The following is a 19,898-nucleotide window of genomic DNA, read 5'->3' as shown; positions in this document are numbered from 1 at the left end:
TTATTGGTTGTTGGCCTGGAGGTGGGGTTTCCTGAGGCCAGCTCGACGGAAGAGTAGCAGGAGGTTTTATAACGTAGAATAAATTCGTTGTTATAAAGCGTCTTCTCACCTCGCATTTCCCCCACAGAAAGATCCCATGACCATGTGTCCAAAGCCTCACACACATATACAGTCTCCGATCGTTTACTTCTGCCTGGTCGAGGTCTCTCAACAACAGCTGCTACCCTGACACCCCCCATTGCACACACACACACACACACACACACACACACACACAGAGCACAGTTTCTACAATTGAATTTAAAGAGAACACATCAGCTGCATCTCAGCTTCTCCCTGGCATTTATCCCAAATGTAAAAGAAGAAGACGAAGAAGAGAGTCAAGACACCACATATTTTATATATTTAAAATCCTGTGCAGACTTAATAGCACCATTTGGCCATTAAATCCATGCATGCAATTCAAAACAATTCCCCCTTTAAACTATTATGTATTTTTAAGGTCGTGTTAACCACTTAAAGGACCATTGCAAATTTGAGCTCTCACATTTGACCCGTTTCTGAATTCGTATGAAACGTCGGGGTATCCTTTCCCCCATCATCTAGCCATTCCTGTCTATTCGTTTCTGCTGTTATGTTGTTTCTGCTCGTCATCAGCATTCATTTGACTGAACTCGTTTCAGAGTGGGAACCAGATAGTCCTCTAGCACCGCAGCGTGCTTGCGGGCCGGGTGCGGAGGAGGGGAGGGGTCATGACAGGATTCCAGCAGCAGTTCAAGCTGGATCTCACAACACCTGACAGCCTCTGAGCCGCGGCTCCTGCACGCTTTCAAGCTCGGTCTCTCCTTGCTTTCTGTAAGTATTCGGCACTTTTTCGCCACTGGAGCTCTGCAGACTGTGCCCCCCTTCGCCTTTTTTAGATCTTGCATCGAGCTCGGTTTCCGGGACAGTCTGTAACTAAAGGGGTCTCGGTGTGCGCGTGCGTGTGGAAAGCAAACTGCTGTCAGTTACTGTGTGATGAGACTTGCAGGTTTCGGTGAAGTTGGGTTGTAGTCGGCGCTTGATGGAGCGCGTGATCACATGCAACGCTTATGCCACGTTTACTGCCTGTAGGAATTCGGGCGGTTTTTGTTTTTGGACGTGGCGTTTACGTGTTGGTGCACGCGATCTGTCCAGTGAGCATGTTCTGTTCGGCGCGTTGTTGTTCATTCTCAAATGCATAAATGCTGGAACAACTTTCGGGTACACACGAGGCGCCGGACCAGGCGGTGCCAGCTGTTGCTGCACTTATCAGCCAGTTTCTGCACACAAGTCCTCTGCTCGCCATCAAGGTATTGGAGGGTTGCTTAAGTGTGACCCACAGCGAGGATAATGTCCCCAGTCAGCTGAAGTTGTTTTTCTTGACTCTCCAAATATTTAGAGACAGGTTTGTGCAGCCTGCTGGTGTCATCCTACTGGTTTCCTCTCGTTTAATTGGGGTACAGTTCACATGCCAGCTGAATAATTATTGGTTTAATCAGCCATTTGACAGCAGTGATTTTTACCTCAAGAAACAACACTGTCATTCATTGACCATGTTAAAGTTGCAGCTTAATGTTTTTCTTTTTTTTTGTTAGTGATAATGTGACACTGTAAACCTTGATCTCAGTAGTGGAGTCTTGTTTTCTGTTTTGTTCCCTTTGGTGGGAGAAATCTAGGACGCTAATAAAAACAGCTCTTTGCTGGCTGGAACTGGTGTTATCCAGCAACATTATCTCAAACTTCCTCTTTGGCCAGACTTTGGCCAGCCTGTTTATACAATAGTGCACGGTTCCATTTGGCGTAATGGCATCCAAACTGTAGATTTGACTCTTTAATTACTATAAATAAGTGTGACATATCCTCTGCAACCAGAACAGCAGATGACATGTATAGAAGAACTGTGTGTGACCTTACTCTGAGACCTTTACTATTTTGCACAGTACAATCTACATATGCTTCTGCAGCATCACTCTGTCCCTCTGTGTCATCTGGCCGTCCACAGGGGCCATGGCCTCCCTATGGAGAGCAGTTCAGCGGGTGGCGTCAGCGGTGCGGCCTCCTCTCTCTTCCTTGTGTCGCAATACCGCTCGGACCTACAGCTCGGAGCCCACCAAGGAAAAAAGTGTTCCCTACGAGAAGACTCTCAAACAGGAAGATGGAGCCTCCTCTGGACCCACTAAAAAGTTACCCAGGTTCGTTTAACGGTGATGAATGGAGTTTTGTACTGTATTCTGTGCTGTACCTGTTGACTTCAGCTTATAAGATGATTTAGGATGAGCAACAGTGTGCACCAAGCTGGGCATGCTGAAGGTTTGTGCAATTTTCCTTTCAGTCTCAGATAGAAGAAAAGCTTCAAAGCAATAGGTCGACCTTTGAGACATTTGGGAAATGAGTTTATTTATTTCTTTACTGAGAATGTGATTAGAAGATGGACGCCACTCTCATATCTGACCGTTAGACGTGAAGCTGGAGGCATTAGCCAGTTAGCTTAACTTATAGAGCAGGCGTTTCCTGTTTAAGACCATTTCAGTTTTTATAACATCCTTCGAGGCCTATACCAAATGACTGTCCACATATCACACTGACCTTAAAGGTGATGACTGGAACTGCTTCTCTTTGGTGAGGCGAGGTGTCTGATGTCAGATTGCAGTGATGATGATGATGATGATGGTGATGCTTGCAGCTTGTTTTCCATGTTTGGGTCAGTCAGTCTTGAGCAGAACTGAATTTTGTAGGGGTTAGCGTCGAACAGAGCTGCTCTCAGTTGTAGGTTCCAAACAGAGATGCAAACTTCAGTGGATGTGTCCTCAGAATGGGAAAATCAGCAGATTATAGAACTGGAGCAGAGGGAGGTTGTTGTACCTGCTGTAGCTACAAGCTCATCGTAGCTTTGCAGCTCAGTGACTTCATGTTGTTGGTCGTCAGGCACATCAGCTGGTTCCACATTAAACGACGTAGCAAATATGTTCAGTTCCTTTTGTTTATGTTGCATATTTTGAAACCTCTCTCTGCTGCTGGAGCTTGAGGTTCAGCTCTCAGAGGTCCTTGGTAATGGTTTTCCTCCATGAATTATTCCAGACAGACTGACACTTTAAAACAGTTTTACTCTGTTGTCTGGTTTTAGCAGCTCAGCCGCAGCAACAAGGCTCACCTTCACAAGTTCTCCCTCTGAATGAGGTTTTAGCTTCTTAGCTATTAGCTCGCTCACCACAGAACTTGCCTGAATAACGGCATCTCTGTCAGGATGTGGTCTTGTGAAAGCTGCTTGTTGGGCCTCCAAACTCCACCGAAGAGCGTTCACTTTATCCAAGCACAGTTGTCCCTGCATCTCATCCAGTTAGCATGTTTGTAGCCGTGATGACGCTCAAGATGAGCCTTTTTTCAGCACTGGCAGTGCGTCCACACAAACTAATATAGGCACGCTGGCTTTCCTTCACTAAGAAAATCACATCCTTTTGAGAAATGGACATAATCATTGCCATGATGCACGTCAGGTGACATAATCGCTATGTGGATGTTGTGTTCTCACTAACTGGAAGGAAGCATTCTGGATGGATGTGTTAGAGAGTTTTTTGTTTTTCTGAGTAGCTTTGTTTTTGTATTTGCCTTCCAGGTTGGATCAAATAGGAGGGAAACAGCTTGCATGGAGTAATCCCACATAAAACCAGAAATGTCATTTTTTTACTCTCATTTTCTTTGTATGGATTAAACAAATGTGCTATTGAGCTTTATTGATGCTTTTAGATTTCGTTGCCTTGAGTCAGGCAAGGTCTTTTCCACTGTTTTCATTCTTAATGCTAAGATAAACAAATCGACTGTGGGCTGTATCTTCATAGAGAGTAGTACAGATTTATTAAATTCTTGATAAAGAAAGTAAACAATGTTAATGTTAACGATAAGGCATTGTCCCTATTCCGCTTTGAAAGTCATGTTCTCAGCTCACCTGTAGTCACCTGCCACCTGCCTCAGGTCCGCGGATGCCGTGGTGATCGGAGGAGGCAGTCTAGGCTGTCAGACCGTTTACCACCTGGCTAAAATGGGGATGTCCAACGTAGTTCTTCTGGAGAGAGACAGACTGACTGCTGGCACCACGTGGCACACTGCAGGTAACAAACCGTAAGCATGTGGGCAGGTGAGCCTCTAAAGATTCACTTCCTGACTTTGAATTAATGTTTAATTTAATTCAATGAGTAAAGAACTCCGGGTGGGTTGGTTCAGCAATAGAGCATAATCCATATTGGCACATGTACAGTACTTCTACCAAATGTTCTGTTACTTATACTGTCTAAACTAGCCACAATATTATTTTGTCTGTACATGTCTGCCTACTGTATCTTCTGTCTAACACGTTCTTCAAGTATTAATAATGCTGCGGCCCATAACATGTTAAAAGCTGTGTTGTATATTCCTGCACGTGTGCTCACACACGCATGCATTTCCGAATGTTTGCCTGTTCATTAGGCCTGCTGTGGCAGCTCCGCCCCAGTGATGTCGAGGTTGAGCTCCTAGCCCACACGAGGAATGTGATCAGCAAAGACCTGGAGGAGGAGACCGGTCTCCACACCGGCTGGATCCAAAATGGAGGACTCTTCATTGCCTCTAACAAGCAGAGGCTAGATGAGTACAAGCGCCTCATGTCGGTAAGAACCGAGATTGCTTGGTTTTTGGGCAATTGTGAGGAAAAATGTCATGTCAAAAAGTGACATCGTTATAAATGTTATCGATAATTTCATTTATCATTTTTAATAATCAATAGGATTAGTTCATCTTGCAGCATTAACTAATGTAAGAAGTCAAAATTGTTGACATGTTTGATGAAATCATGGGCGTAGGTTTAGATCATAGAAAGACTGTGGGGTGGGATAAAAGGAAAGATCATTGCACACTGACATTTATCCTTGTATTTGAAATAATTATTTTCTTGAAGTTTCCTTTCTGCCGTAAGAAACTTATATTTCAGGTTTTTGGGTTTGTATTTTGGTGTTGTTTGCACGACACATGGTGGCCTATAACCAGGGAAAAGGCTTTGTTTACCATCATTATTTGTCTTGGTGGTGCGAAGTTCACTTGTAACGTGACCTTACCAAAGCATGGTGTAAAACTGGTCCAGCCCTTAGTAAGCAGTTAACCTGTTAAGATCAAAAACCCTCAGTTAAACCCTAATTAATGATATGCTACAAGTGACTTTGACTGCACTCCTCCTGCAGCTGCTTCACAGTAAGAAAGATCATCAGGTGTGTTTTCCAGGAGGCTTTTACTGTGAAGCACATGCAGGAACTGTTGTGCAAAGTTTTGGTGTAGAATACGGATGATACGACCGATCATGTTTAAATGACAGACATGCCATCTCCCCTTTTTCTAGCTGGGTAAAGTCTATGGTATCGAGTCCCATGTCCTCTCACCTGCGGAGACCAAGGACCTGTATCCTCTGATGAACGTTGACGATCTGTATGGAACTCTGTATGTACCAAAGGATGGCACCATGGACCCAGCGGGCACCTGCACCACCCTGACCAGAGCTGCCACTGCCAGGGGAGCCATGGTAATGTGAGCCACTCCGCTGACTGGTGGTTCTCATGTTTGGGCTAGCAGTATATGCAATGTTTTATTCTACTCATATTACAGTAGATGTAATTCTGTGATTTTGTGAGTGTAATCACTCAAACAAAAATCAGTTATTCTTTGCTAGATTTGTACTTACAGTACAGCAGATAAGTTAAGCGTGCCAAAAGCTGCACTACAGCACTGCAGTTAGAAGCTCATACCATTAGCTGCATGTGATTCAAGTTTCAGTCTAGTTTTGCATGCTTTTCTGTGTGCTTTACATCGTGTTAACTGTACAGATATAGTAAATCCCGCCCATTTGAACGCTGCAAAAAGCTTCCAAAGAAATGCAAGAAATAAGTAAATAAGGTTTAGCTTTTATGTCTGGATCATTTTGGTAATTCAAAACACCTTCACTTACCTTTGGCATGTTGTTTTTAAAGAATTCTGCCTTGTTGTTTTCTACCTGCCACTCAGACTAGTTAGTTAGATTAGTGAGCTGCAGCTTCAGGGTGTCACAGCACTGTGCTGTGTAAAAATAGCACCCTTGTCTGGACAAGAAAATCCAGTGCAGATAGCATGTCATAACCATGTGTGCAGCTAAGCCTTGAATGGCAGTGAGTAAATGTACCACGCAATACCACACTTTTTAAACTCACCTAAAGCCCAAGACCTGCATTTGCACTGTATTTTGATCAGTGCGGTCATTGTGCAATTAAAAAAAGTAGGCTTAAAACATAGGTTTTAAAATGTAGGCTTACTGTACGTGTGTATGTATGTACACATTTAGAGGCCAGCCTTCTTAGTTATGAACTGCTAACTTTAGCTGCTGGACAGCAGGCTAAGCTCTGTTAAGTGGAATTCAAGTTTGGGAGACAAAAGCAAAACTTGCTTGCAACGGTTCAATATTATTTAATTTTATTGGAAAGGTGTAGGGGGGGATTTGGAGAGCTGATACACAGAGAAGCACGCACAGACAATCTCACACAGACACAGAGAGAACAAAGAAAGAAGACAAGACAAGACAAGGAATGAGGGAAAGGAACAGCAATTATTTGACTAAAACCAACGTCACAATTCCTACATTACCATTGTTTGCCGAGCAACTTGAAACCATATGCTCATTGTGTAGCAGATTGTATGCATTGTACTGTCTGTTTTGCTTTAGGGAAACACGCAAGTGAATAGAAAATCTCACAGGCTCAGCGTGCAGATATTAAATGGGTGCTAATATATTATCCATTTGATCCTCTGTACATTACATACAGAAGCAGAGGACACACAATACATACATGATCTCCATGCTGCTCGTAAATAACCCCACACTATCCTCTTTAAATCAGGTGATCGAGAACTGCCCTGTGACTGGTATCCAAGTGCGGACAGATGACTTTGGTATCAAGAAGGTGAAGGCAGTGGAGACCGCTCATGGGACAATTGAGACGCCTTGTGTGGTGAACTGCGCAGGTGAGATTCGGCTAAGCAGTCACTCCAAAGATGACAAAACTGCAGTATGTTGGTTGTATCTGACATGTAAAATAAACATTGTGCTGTGCACATTTTGTGGCACAGTGTGAAGCATTTTCGATCTAAGTTGAGATATAAGAAGGGATTACAAAGACTTAAGCCCCATAGATCACCTGGCAGCCAGGGACTGAATGGAACTGGGCCGGTACACTGCTACTTAGGAAATGGGGACAGGTGTGCAGGGCCATTTGATACATAATGCAAAATTTAGTCCAGTTTTGCAGGTGTTTTACCCAAATTGCATTTATCTGGAATTTTCTGACATCTTCTCTCTGTGTGTTGCATGCAGGTGTGTGGGCCAGCAAGCTGGGGGCGATGGCCGGAGTCAAGGTGCCTCTCATCGCGATGCATCACGCCTATGTGGTGACGGAGAGAATCGAAGGCATACAGGTGGGACCTCCATCTGTCTTATCTGAACAGCTTGACTGTGGTTCATGATGTGTTATTCTGAAAATAAAATCAACCATTGGCACGTGGTTCTGTAGGTCCAGATAGCACGCTGGCAAACGGCAGGTGTGATTTTCATATCTTATGTAATTGCTTTTAGAGTCTCATATCCTGAAAGAAAATGCTGACCTGTGCAACAAAGCTGTGTGTGAAAAGTCTTTTCTTGTTAATGCCAGATGAAGGAAGATGCTCCTGATTTATAATAGAGCTGTTTCTATTATGCGTTTCTTTCTGTGGCTCGTACAGAGCAAAGGTAGGTGAACAGAACATAATATAACCTTTGTAATACAGACCTGTATCCATGTGGTTAAATTCATTTTTGCCCAAACACAGTCGTTTCAATATGGGCTTATTTTGATTTTATAATTTGTGAGGTGCATTTTCACTAACTCTACAAAATTACTCATTGACTGTGCTCTTCACCTGCTACCATTCTCAGAACAAGGGTGATTGTTGTTTTACTATAAAGCAGCATGATCGTTCAAACAATTTGCAATCTTTCAAACAAGAGGGCAGAGCAATACTAAATAACTACAATACGTAATGATACAATGCCAATATTACCCTGTGATAATAATCGTAAGATGTCACAGTTCATTTGGAAAGCTTAAAGCCTACATTACAGTGTGCGTGATTTATAATACTACTGTAACTTAGATTTTCATTTCATTCAATTCCCCAAGGAGACCGAAATTCCTTCATCTGTCTGTATTAAGTCAGCATGACCAACAGGGGGCACTGTGGCATTGATTTCCACCACTAGACTGTGAGTGTTGGACTGCTGTGTGTGTGTGTGTGTGTGTGTGTGTGTGTGTGTGTGTGTGTGTGTGTGTGTGTGTGTAGTAGACGATGGGAGATTGATTTGTTTGTATCCTTTAACGCTCATAATCTGTGTGTTTGGTGGGAGCCCTCCGTATGCAGATGTGACACATTTCTGACATGGCTGTGTACATGATCCACTGTAGCGCTGTGATTATGGATTGTGTGTGTGTGTGTGTGTGTGTGTGTGTGTGTGTGTGTGTGTGTGTGTGTGTGTGTGCGTGCGTGCGTGCGTGCGTGCGTGCGTGCGTGCGTGCGTGCGTGCGTGCGTGCGTGCGTGTGTGTGTTAGGTATAGTTAACGTACATATGCATAACTGCGCTCATCCTCCAGAGGCCGGCGGTTTTAGGCGGGCTGTCAGAGCTTCCCTGTGCTGTGGAGTTTAAGAGCAGCTTAACCAGCATTACTGCTTCATCATGTGCACAGGCATCAGCCCACACACAAAATGACACACTGGGATGCCATCAGGAAATCTGTTCCCACCAGGGTGTGCAACTTGTCAGTTCAAACATCTCATGCTGACCACATGTCTGCGTGTGAATAGATGTGTTTTTGTCCTTGGAGGCTGCGTTTGGGTTTAAATTCAAACAGTGCCGATCGTAACTGGTGTATGTTGGTACAGCGTGTAGTGAAGTCCAGCACTCAGTATTGATTACATGGAGTGTATACTGTACTCAGCAGAGAGGAGAGAGGGACAGAGCAGTTTGGCTTTTATTATATGTAGTGCGCTGTTTTCCAAATGTCAGCTTGTTCACTGGTATTTTAGTTTTGTACCCAGAGAGCCAATTGACTTTCCAATGAAAAGCGCTCATGACAGAATGAATATAAATGACACAACATACTTAAAGTGTAACTATTTGTCCGACACTTCTACAGGAGTGTTTGCTGTGAGTTAAGGGGTTGAATGCTTCACTCTGCTGTATTTTGAAAGAAGATTTCATGGTGTGTCAGCAGCTGCTGCACTGTACATAAAGAGACGCTATGGTTCGTTAAGGTGCGTCATGGTATGTGCCACTGGTGCTGTAAAGATTTTTATGGTTGTTATGTCCCCTATTGTATATCCTGTTCTGTACATAGACCACTGTGTAAAGCACCAAAAAGCACTCAATCCCATGTAGATCTGGGCTGAGTGAAAGCTTAGCCTTTTTTAATACAAGGTAAACAGCATGGTGACTTTCTTTGAGCACATGTCCCCCGTCTTTATGATAGTCTTACTGTGGGAGTCCTTGTGATGAGACAAGTTATTCTGAAAGGAATCACCATCAGTTCGTAGATTGTCATAAAAGCAACCGACGTCTGCTTTTAGGACATATTAAGATTAAAGATTATAGATTAAAGATTATACTAAAACAGATTAAAATATGCTGCCATCAACTTGCCTTTCTTCATGTTCGTTAATGTGCAGCTGCTTGACGCTTTAAAAGCTGAACAGTTAATTGATAAATGAGAAATGTTTATGAAGACGAATCTGCCCGTCGTTTTGCAGCTACAGCACAATGTGTTTGGCCTGACTGATGTTTTAAATGTCCCCACTTTCATCTTCCCTCTGCGCAGAACATGCCAAATGTCAGGGACCACGATGCATCAGTGTACCTGCGCCTCCAGGGTGACGCCCTGTCTGTCGGCGGATATGAACACAACCCCATCTTCTGGGATGAGGTAAGCTTGAGTATGATCTCAGTCATTACCTGTCATTCTCTGTCGATGGCTTTGAGACTCTGAAACCTTAAGCCCTGACTGTCCGTGTGCCAGAGTGAGAGACATGACGCAGCGTCTGTCTTGCTTGACATAAAATCAAATTCCTCAATTAGGAAGCTGAATAAAGTTTAATCCTCTTTATGTACTTGTCATTGTCTGTCAGTTTGACCTTTATCTCTTATTCAGTGTGTTTTTCTTTCCGTTGTCATTCATTACTTGCTGCTGTGTTAGCTTGGAGGTCAAACCTTAACTCATAACAGGACTGAGAAAACTGTGTGCGCATTCACTAATCTTTCCCACAGTCGTGGAAGTATTTGCATCCTTTATTCCAGTAAAAGTAGCAAGATCATAGTATAGAATTTCTCTATTATTATAAGTAAAAGCTAAACTGATATCAGCAACATGTTCCATAAAGCGAAGATTTGGATGCGAAGATCTGCACAGACGCCCTGTGAGGCAAGTGAGGAACAAAATTCTGGCGATGAAATTCAAATTCTAACATATAAACTTTTTTTCACCTGATCTTAAGTTATTTATTTCACAGTTAATTTAAGTTAATAAGTTAATTTTCTGTTTAGTTTGGAGTTGCATTTCATGAGTAGGCATTCTGTGAAATTACCCACTGCAGGGGTTGGGATTATAATGATCATGTCCAGTCAATAATCATAGTCAATGATCAGTAAGTTGATGGTTAATCAGCTAGTTAACTCTGGACATTGTAGCCTAAATCAAGAGACCAAACCTAACCAGCGTACATGGGGATCTTCCCAATCACATTCATGATTTTGCAGAGGAACACTGACTTCATGTTGACTGACAGTTGCGATAAAGTTTCAGAGCAACAGAGAGCGTCCCGTAACCATAGTAACTCTCTGTCACTTGTGCCTGTACGGTGCAGAGGAGAGAGAGAAGAGCTGCTGACTCTCGTCTGTCCCTGCGCTTTCTGTTTCCTCTGTTCCGGCCTTTACCGGTTGTACATTTGTGTTTCGCTGCATGAGAAAATGGATGCGTGGCGTGGGAAGCTTTCGCAGGCCGAATGTGCCCCGCGAGCCGCCAGTTGACAATCATTCAGGTTGTGGTTTTAGGGAAAGTCATGCACTTGACAATAGATGAGAGCGTATCAATCCTCTCGCCCAGCTCTCGGCAAGATAGCGAATAAGAATTTTAAAGTATTAAACATTGCAAACCGTGCATATTTGTAGCTGGTGGTGCAGGTACTATAGGTTGAGCTTATAATTCACATCTGAATGGATGGCATCCACTTGCACTAAAACAGTATTTATTAGTATTGAAAACTGATATTGAACTCAGATACTGAAAATTCTTTCATGACTTCTTCCAAGGACAAGATGAAACATTGGCGCATATGAATAAGCTCTAAAGAGGTTTTTATACAACACTTGCCTTGCACGTTACCTAAAAAAGTGTTGTGTTGTCATCTATGGTGAAACTCAAGTGTCTTATTGCCTGCACACTAGATATTTCATTTCTAATAGTCAGATTGATGAGCACAATACATGCCCCAAGGGAGATAAAGCCGTGGATTTTAATGGACACATAGCTTTTCTTTTAGCACCACCCACAAAGCTCATATTTTTAGTGCCACTACTGGGGAAGTCGCTTTTATTGGAACGTTAAAACCCCAAAGCATTTGTGTAAAAGACTGACATCCTAAACGGCTGTGAAGACAAATTATTCAAACAACAGTTTGGCAACTATAAAAAGTAATCATACAGGCAGTTCTTTCATGCACAGGCTGACTCTTCAGAGGAGCTGTTGACTTTGGAGATTGATCGTTATTAAAGCCTTTGAATCGACAGGTGGTCTTGGTATTAATGGATGTGCACTTTCTTTCAATGGCTGGTTTTTAAAGCAGTTTGGTGGCAGATGTCAGTTCTTTTTCCCGTTCTGGTTCCACATTTAAATTCCTCTATTCATTTATTCCTTTAAATCTGTGCTCTTAACGATGAAATATAAATTGGACCCATCAGGCTGTTCATGCTTGCGAATGAGCCATATCAAAATTACATTTAAGTGGTAAAAACTTAAGCAAACCAAGCAGAAGCTGTATCTAGCCCCATGTAGTCTCTTATTAAAAGGCATCAGATGGGTTTTTGCAGGACACTGATAATATCTTCTTGCCTATCACACTGACTTCACAACTTTCCGTCTTTCCGCCCGCCTGCCTCTGTGCACACTCCTCAGTGGTTTTACATTTTAGAGGATTTCTTTGTGCAGAACCAGATCCTTTTGTTCTTGTTCTGCAGCTGAGCGTTGCTTTGATGTCTTGAGGCGGATGGAGGAAGAAAGAGGAGATACAGAAAGGAGAATTAGCAGGGAGACAGAGAGAATAGTGGATGCCTACTGAGTGGAGATGAGCAGGATCGATGGCTTGGGAGGAATTGAGAGAACTGTGGCGTCTAGGACAAAGAACGCTGCTCCTCAGATACTCCAGTGGAGTGTCAGTGCTCGGTAATAATGCAGAAACTCTTTGTTCACATGAAAGCAGCTACCGTCAGCTGGCACATCTCTGTAACATTCGAGTCCTAATCTAGACTGAAAGTGTCACCACTGAGGCCAATTGTAAAGCCATAGGCAGTCCTTTATCTCTCAGCACTTCTAACATCAGACTTCTAACTTTAAGAATCAATTATATTTAACATATTTGACATTTTATCGGGTCAGTCGATGCCGCCATTCAAGCCTGATATATCTGCTATGACTCAGAAAGGCAGTCACCCTTGGAGAGTAAGAGATGACTGCTTTTCTGGGGAGTCGGAATTGCGTTTTGCCATTCTACATACAGTGGCATGCAACATTTCTATTAATGTGAAAAACTAGTTCCAAAAGTTAGTGGAAGATGACCCAATTTCCAAACAGCATAAAGTTAAAGATGACACATTTCTTTAATATTTCAAGAACGATTACTTTTTCATTTCTGCCTTTTACTGTTTCAAAGTACTAAAAAAAAAGAAAGCAAAACAAAGGTTTGGGCACCCTGCACGGCCAGTACTTAGTAACACCCTCTTTGGCAACAATCACAGCTTGTAAATGTTTTTTGTACCAGCTGAGAGTATTCCAGTTCTCTCGGTTCTAGTTCTGTGAGATTCTAGTTCTGTGAGATTCTCCGTCTGTCTTTCATGCACTGCTGTTTTGAGGTCTACCCACAGATTTCTGATGATGTATAGGTGTGGGGACTGTGAGAGCCATGGCAAAACCTTCAGCTTGGTCCTCTTGAGATACTCCACTCTGGATTTGAGATGTGTTAAGGATCATTATCCTGTTGTAGAAGACATCCTCTTTTCATCTTCCGCTTTTTTGCAAACCATGTTATGTTTGTTGACCATATTCTGCTAATAATTAATTGAATCCATTTTTCCCTCCACCAGGGAAATGTTCCCAATGCCATTGGCTGCAACGCAACCATGATCAGGTGTTGCTGCACAGTAGAGTAGCACACCAACTCCTGGAGGTCTTTTGCAGTCAAACAGAGGGCGTTTGATTTACCTTTCTAGCAAACCTATGAGCATTTCTCTCTGAAAGTTTTCTTTGTCTTTCAGACATCAGCTTCCAGATCTCCACCATTCCTGTTTACTGCCATTTCTTAATTACATGAACTGAGGCAATAGCTACCTGAAAATGCTTTGCCAGCTTCTCAAAGCCTTCTCCTGCTTTGTAGACAATACCTTATTTTTGACTGACTGCCTGGCAGCTGCTGAGAGGAGCCCATAACTGCTGGTTGTTGGGACAAGATCTGAGGAGTCAGAGTTTTTATAAAGCTTTGAAATATGCATCACTTGACTTTTCCTAAGGATGCCTGTGATCAAGCCATAGCCAAAACAAGCTAATTAAGGTCAGAGACCTTGGTAAAAGTTACCCGAGAGCTCCTCTTTTCCCACCAGTCTTGCTTAAAATGTTAAAAGAATGTTTAATCTTTAACTTTACGCCTTTTGGAGACCAGTTCATCCTCTACTCACTTTACTATTCACAGTAACAGAAATTTAGAGCTGGAGTGCCCAAACTTTTTCATGCAACTGTACACGACAGATGAAATAGCTGCACAGAATGTAAGCTGGTGTGCTGGACTTTTCAATTTGAGCACCCTGAGTCAGTCAGATTAGTGTAGGACAGGAGGATTTTAAGGCAAGGCGGTCTGCACTGCTTGGCATGAGCTGTAGGAGCTAAAGGCTCCATTTTGGCCCCGCTGACAAGGAGGGAGTTACAGAAGTCCAGATGGGAGCAAATTACAGCTTGGACAGGGAACTGAGAGGGAAGGGTCTGATTTGACAGATGTTGATTCCCTGGTGAGAAAGAGTCGATTCAACAGATGCTCCAGGATTGTGTTGTGGCTGTGGCTGTGTCCTCTTTGGATACTGAATTGGTGACACTAATCTTGGGTGCCCACCTTGAAACTGTGGTGATTGTATAGATCTTGTATAGAACTTTGGTCAATAATCAATCACTAATTAGCATTTCCTCTTCTCTTCTCTTCTCTTCTCTTCTCTTCTCTTCTCTTCTCTTCTCTTCTCTTCTCTTCTCTTCTCTTCTCTCTTCTTTCTTTCAGTGGAAGATTGAGAATACCCTTGTAAGAGCATTTATGTTAAGTTTATGAAGATCGATGTGCTCTTGAAGCAGAAAAATCTGTATCAAAATTAGTTTAAAAATCTGGGATTTGTAATTTTTGTTTTTGTAAAAATGTGTAAAAACTGAAAACAATGACTCTAGAAAACATCCCAACGTGGTTAGGTCATTTTTGTGTTTTGCCAGTATAAGAAAACCGAGTCCTCACACACATTTTTCTTTACAGGAAATAAGTGAGGCATGTATTTGTGTTCATTTTCGCAGGTGTCTGATAAGTTTGCCTTCAGCCTGTTTGACCTGGACTGGGACGTATTCATGCAACATATTGAGGGTGCTATCAACAGAGTTCCCGTTCTGGAGCAGACTGGCATCAAGTCCACAGTCTGTGGACCAGGTACAAACACACACACACACACGCACACACACACACGCACACAGAGTAAAAAACAAGTTCCACTGAAGCATCAATTTTTATGAAAACCCTGCAAGCCCTTCTTGCAAATGTCTTGTAACATTATGCATTACAGCAGGGAACAAGCAACTTTCATGACACTTCTTAAATTGGACACATTCTAATTTAAAAGTGAAATGTATCCGTCTGTGAAATATCTTATGCACTGCTCCCATACTGCATTCGCTCATGAATACCTAAACTAGCAGGCTATGTGTCATGTTTGTAGAGGAGATAGTTTGATAAGCTCAAGCCTGACTTCCTGCCCAGGCAATATCATGTTGCCAAAGTGGTTGAGTGAGCTGGTGTGTGGCTGTGCTGCCTAAAAAGTTACAGTATCAGACTGGATTTTTCATCATTGCAGTGTTATGCAGCTGTTTGCAGAGTCAGAATGGATTTGTGAAGTGAGACACATGACAGCTGAAACATACATTTACACCAGTGCACATGCATACGGGTGAATGACCAAAGGAAAAGAAAAAACAGAGAAATCGAAGGAAATCCTAGAAGGAAACAGCAAAGCATGAACAGAGGAAAGTGGAATTGGAGATGTCAATAGAGATATAAAGAAGACAAAAGAAGGAGAGTGGAAATAAATGACAGAGACAAATGAAATGGAAGAAAAGGAAAACATCTTTCCAGGATGGGCAGAAAAAAAAATAGATGAAGACCAGAAGGCAAGAAAGACGGAGCTCAGGGAGAGAGGAAGCTCCGATAAAATGACAGAGATAACAAGGATTGTATCAGAGTCATGTTGTTGTTGCAGAAGCATCTCCTCGCCCATGACCCCATGTGTTGTGTTTACACGAGAATAACACCACGTTGAGGGCTTTTCACAGTGAGCTAGCTTACTGAGTCCTCACCCGTTTCCTTTGGAGAGAGCAGGACGAATCGAGCAGAAATCACCACCGTGATCCAAGTGTTCTGAGCATGTCCTCAAGAGGATAGAAAACATCCAATAGAGCACAGACAGTAGAGAGGTGCTTTGTTAATGCACGTCTTCAAAGCACTGGTTTAGAATTGAGGGCAGAATAACAATTAAACAGATCAGAAGTTGAAGATCAAGATCATATGTTATTATTATTTTTATTTTTTTTTTGTACATATTCAGCAGGTAATTGAATTTGGCCAAACATCTTCATGTGTATCATTGTGTGTGTGTGTGTGTGTGTGTGTGTGTGTGTGTGTGTCTGTGTGTGTGTCTGTGTCTGTGTGTGTATTTTTAGCCCGACTGAGTGAAGTGCATGACCTTGGGTCTCCCCTCTTTCTGTTCAGTTCCACTGGATGACTATAATACTTACATATTTATGTGCTTTCTCTCTGTTACTTTGCATCTTCAATTTACCAAGTGTTGAAACCTGGACTGACATTCATTTAAAAACCTATTTGCTGCACAGGACTTCATTAGCGTTACAGGCGACGTAAATTAGATCCATTAGAATATTCCCAGAAAGATCACATGACACAAAAGAAAAGGTTAACTGTATACCCACCTCACACAGTATTGTACAGTATCACAAAGTGATGTGAGGTTTGTATTTTCTATATAAAAAATGTGTTATTGTTAAGATGAGTGATGGGCAAAGTACTTGAAAAATACAGTTAGTTATTAGATATTACTCATTGAAAAAGTAATTACATTACTACTTTTTTAACAGCAAAAATAATCACTACATTACTTGTTGCATGCCTTTTAAACAAGTCTCCACACCCACATGCGACCACAGCTAGCCTAATGTTACTGACAGCTAGCTTAGCCCCTTGTGACCACTTGTAGTACAGAAGCTCTTGTCCTGACCCTCCCACGTCCAAAAAAACAGCTTATTCCTGAATGTTAGCTAACTAGCTAACTTTAACAAGCTGAGAGCAGACAGCATGTAAATAAGAAATAACTCCTCTCTCCACTATCAGTAAAGGCTTACCAGCTAGCCACACATTTAGCTCCTGCGCTAAGCTAGCATGTCCCAGAGCAGTTTGTCTAGTGAATGAGCTGAGACGAAATTGACATCAACCGTCCGTCAAACTGCCAGTTTAAGGCACTGAACAATCCTTTTGATGAATTTATTGTATTTATTAGCATTTATTTAACCAGGAACTCTGAAATGCATTCTTTCTTTTAAAAGGGATCGGAAGAGAGACCTAGCCAAAATGTTAGCCGAAAGTAGCTATCAACAAATAAACTAACAATCACTTATAGCACAGTAAAATAAGACACGTGATAAACATCCCTAAAGGAAATATGTCACCTCTTCAGTAAGTCTCTGTGTCTTACATTTGCTGCCACTTTTCTCTGCTGAGTTTCTCTCACTGTCTTTCAGAATCATTCACAGCAGACCATAAGCCACTGATGGGAGAAGCCCCAGAGGTCAGAGGTTTTTTCCTGGGCTGCGGCTTCAACAGTGCTGGTAAGTGCTGCGGGGACGAAAAAATCGAAAAAAAAAAAAACAGTTTGAAAAAGACTTTAAAAGAAAGAAAAGAAGTGAGGAGTACACACGCATGACAGAGTGGAAAGACATCACTAGTCAGATTGTCAGCATCATAATCTTTGCCTATAACCCATGAAACATATCTCTCACAATTGTATGCTTTCAGATATTTCATGATGTAGAGCTTTCCCTAGAGGGAACCATGAAGTGATAGAGCTGGAAAGGTCAAAGGAATCTTCAAAGAAAGCATATGGCGCAATAAACAGGAAGAAAACAAGCACGGCGAAATGGCCGAAGAGTGTTTTTCCTAGATTCTGACCTTGCCATCGCCGATCTCTGTGGACACTCTCAAGGCACAAATGAATAATGGAGTGCTTTTCATTTCAAGTCCACGGAGAACACGTGCATGCACACGAGCACACTTGCCCAACAACAACAAGCCGAGTCGCTCCATTACTTACTGACTCTGTTCGCTTACCTCTGACATTAGACAGAAGAATGCGAGTATCTCAGCAATCTGAATAACAGAGAGGAGGCGTAAAGGGTAAAGTAATCAGCATCAGCGTTGACACAGAGTCCCGAGAAAGCTTTTCTTCTGCATAAGGGCAAAAGACAACGGGGCTGAGCTGTTAAAGTTGTTACGACAAGAGCTTAGGAGGTGCAGATGGAGATGCAGGCGCTGTAATGAGTTTGCACACAGTGTTGCTAACACACATATAACAACACACTTTTTACTTCTGTTTTTTTTTTTTTGCTTCAGAAGTGTAGTTTTTCAAAGATGAATCTCTAGTTTCTTTCTTTCCTTTTTTGCTGATCCGCCAGACACTCGTTCTGTCCATCAGTCTGATCCTAGGTCAGTTAGTATCTTGTCATGGTAACGGGGCACATACGCTCCTTTCCCTCAGTTGTGGATTCCTTTTGCTGTATGTCTTATACATATTCCCTTATACAAGCCTATTCACCAGACCTGTATTGCTTATGGTTATAGAATGTGCTGAAAATATGATGTGCTTAAGCGATTAGTCTATTAACAGAAAATGAATGTGGAAAGAAAAGCAGAAAATCCAAACAAATACTGGTTCCAGTGTCTCAGATGTGAAGGTTTGCTTGCTTTCTCTGATAGAGATCATTGGAAATGTATATCCCTGACTTTGGGACTGTTGCTCAGACAAAACACGAGATGGAAAACATCACCTTGAGCTTTTGGAAATTGTGATGGGAATTTTTCACTGTTTTCAGTCAGGTGTTGATTAAATGATTAATCAAAAAATAATGGACGGATAAATAATAGAATCCTTGATGGTGTTTTCAAACAACATTGTACATTTTCGTCTACTACCAATTCCTTAAGAGTTGGCGCGCTGTGCAAAACATTAATAAAAACAGAATGCAATCATTTGCAAACAAACTGTTTACTGACAACAGTTTTCTGGAGTCTTCCTGAGCCCACGTAGTAATCTCCTTTATTCAATCACGTGTCACATAGTGGTGAAGCTCGCTCCATCCTCGCTTGTGAACGACTGAGCTTTTCCAGGATGCTCCTTTCATACCCAATCATGATACTATCACCTGTTACCAATCAACCTGTTACAAAAGTCAGTGAAGCTGATGAGGTAAAACATTAATTGTGTTTGTACACTTTTTAATTAAGTATGTGTCAAAACGAATTAGCAAATTCTCACAATCTTTTTCGTTAGTTTTACACAGTGTGGTATCAGAGTTGTCCTTCATGCAATTAAAAGTAACATTCCTATCTGAATGGAGGTGGATGAAATATTGGAGTCCACTCGTCATCTAGTCTGTGTTTCAAAGTGTCATTCTGGGTCCAAGCTCATTCAAATGACCCCAGAATCACAGATACATCACACCTGGCTTTTCCACCAGCCTTTTGGATTTTCCACCAGCCATGCACAGCAAGAATGGTCCAGGTGCTTTCCACTAGCACACACACACACACACAAGCTTAGTAATATCTACTTTCCTCATCCTTTTGTTGTCCTCCATCTGTGTCAGTTTCACTTCATCACAAAACACAGCTTTTTTGGCCCACAGCAGGGCAAGAAAAGGGGGGCAATTCAGAAACCACAGGGTCAAAGTCAACAGATTCGCATTAAGACACCCGTCAGTTCGTACTTGCAAACTTTTAAAGCCTCAAGTTTTGTTTTAGTTTTTTGAGTTCGCTTTGGTTTCCAAGCACTCAGTAAATCTGCATGCTCTTACTGTTTTATTTGTTACCCAGCAACTTTAAGTTACTTATGCCTTCTTATTCTAGTGTCAAAACCATTCATGCTGAACTCTTAACTTTGAATCCATTTATTTATTGTGTTTATGCTTCTTTAATTGCTTTAAATCGATGCACCTCTTACGCAGCTGCATCAGCATCTT

The 19,898-nt window shown here is 42.1% G+C and overlaps 1 protein-coding gene across 1 annotated transcript in view; it reads left to right on the top strand.

Moving 5' to 3' along the window:
* Positions 1-726: 726 nt before the first annotated feature.
* Positions 727-19,898, top strand: part of sardh (sarcosine dehydrogenase) — a 44,288-nt gene continuing 25,116 nt past the window's right edge. The window contains exons 1-10 of the mRNA XM_041959830.1: positions 727-855; positions 2,024-2,213; positions 3,991-4,127; positions 4,483-4,661; positions 5,384-5,563; positions 6,909-7,032; positions 7,382-7,482; positions 9,912-10,016; positions 14,901-15,030; positions 17,406-17,492. Of these exons, the coding sequence (XP_041815764.1) occupies positions 2,029-2,213; positions 3,991-4,127; positions 4,483-4,661; positions 5,384-5,563; positions 6,909-7,032; positions 7,382-7,482; positions 9,912-10,016; positions 14,901-15,030; positions 17,406-17,492 (1,228 nt within the window). The 5' untranslated portion in view covers positions 727-855; positions 2,024-2,028. The remainder of the gene's footprint in view (positions 856-2,023; positions 2,214-3,990; positions 4,128-4,482; positions 4,662-5,383; positions 5,564-6,908; positions 7,033-7,381; positions 7,483-9,911; positions 10,017-14,900; positions 15,031-17,405; positions 17,493-19,898) is intronic.

The sequence above is a fragment of the Chelmon rostratus genome, chromosome 19 (assembly GCF_017976325.1).
Source record: "Chelmon rostratus isolate fCheRos1 chromosome 19, fCheRos1.pri, whole genome shotgun sequence".
Taxonomy (NCBI): domain Eukaryota; kingdom Metazoa; phylum Chordata; class Actinopteri; order Chaetodontiformes; family Chaetodontidae; genus Chelmon; species Chelmon rostratus.
The sequence above is the reverse complement of the archived record's forward strand: the minus strand, read 5'-3'. Positions and strand labels throughout refer to the sequence as shown.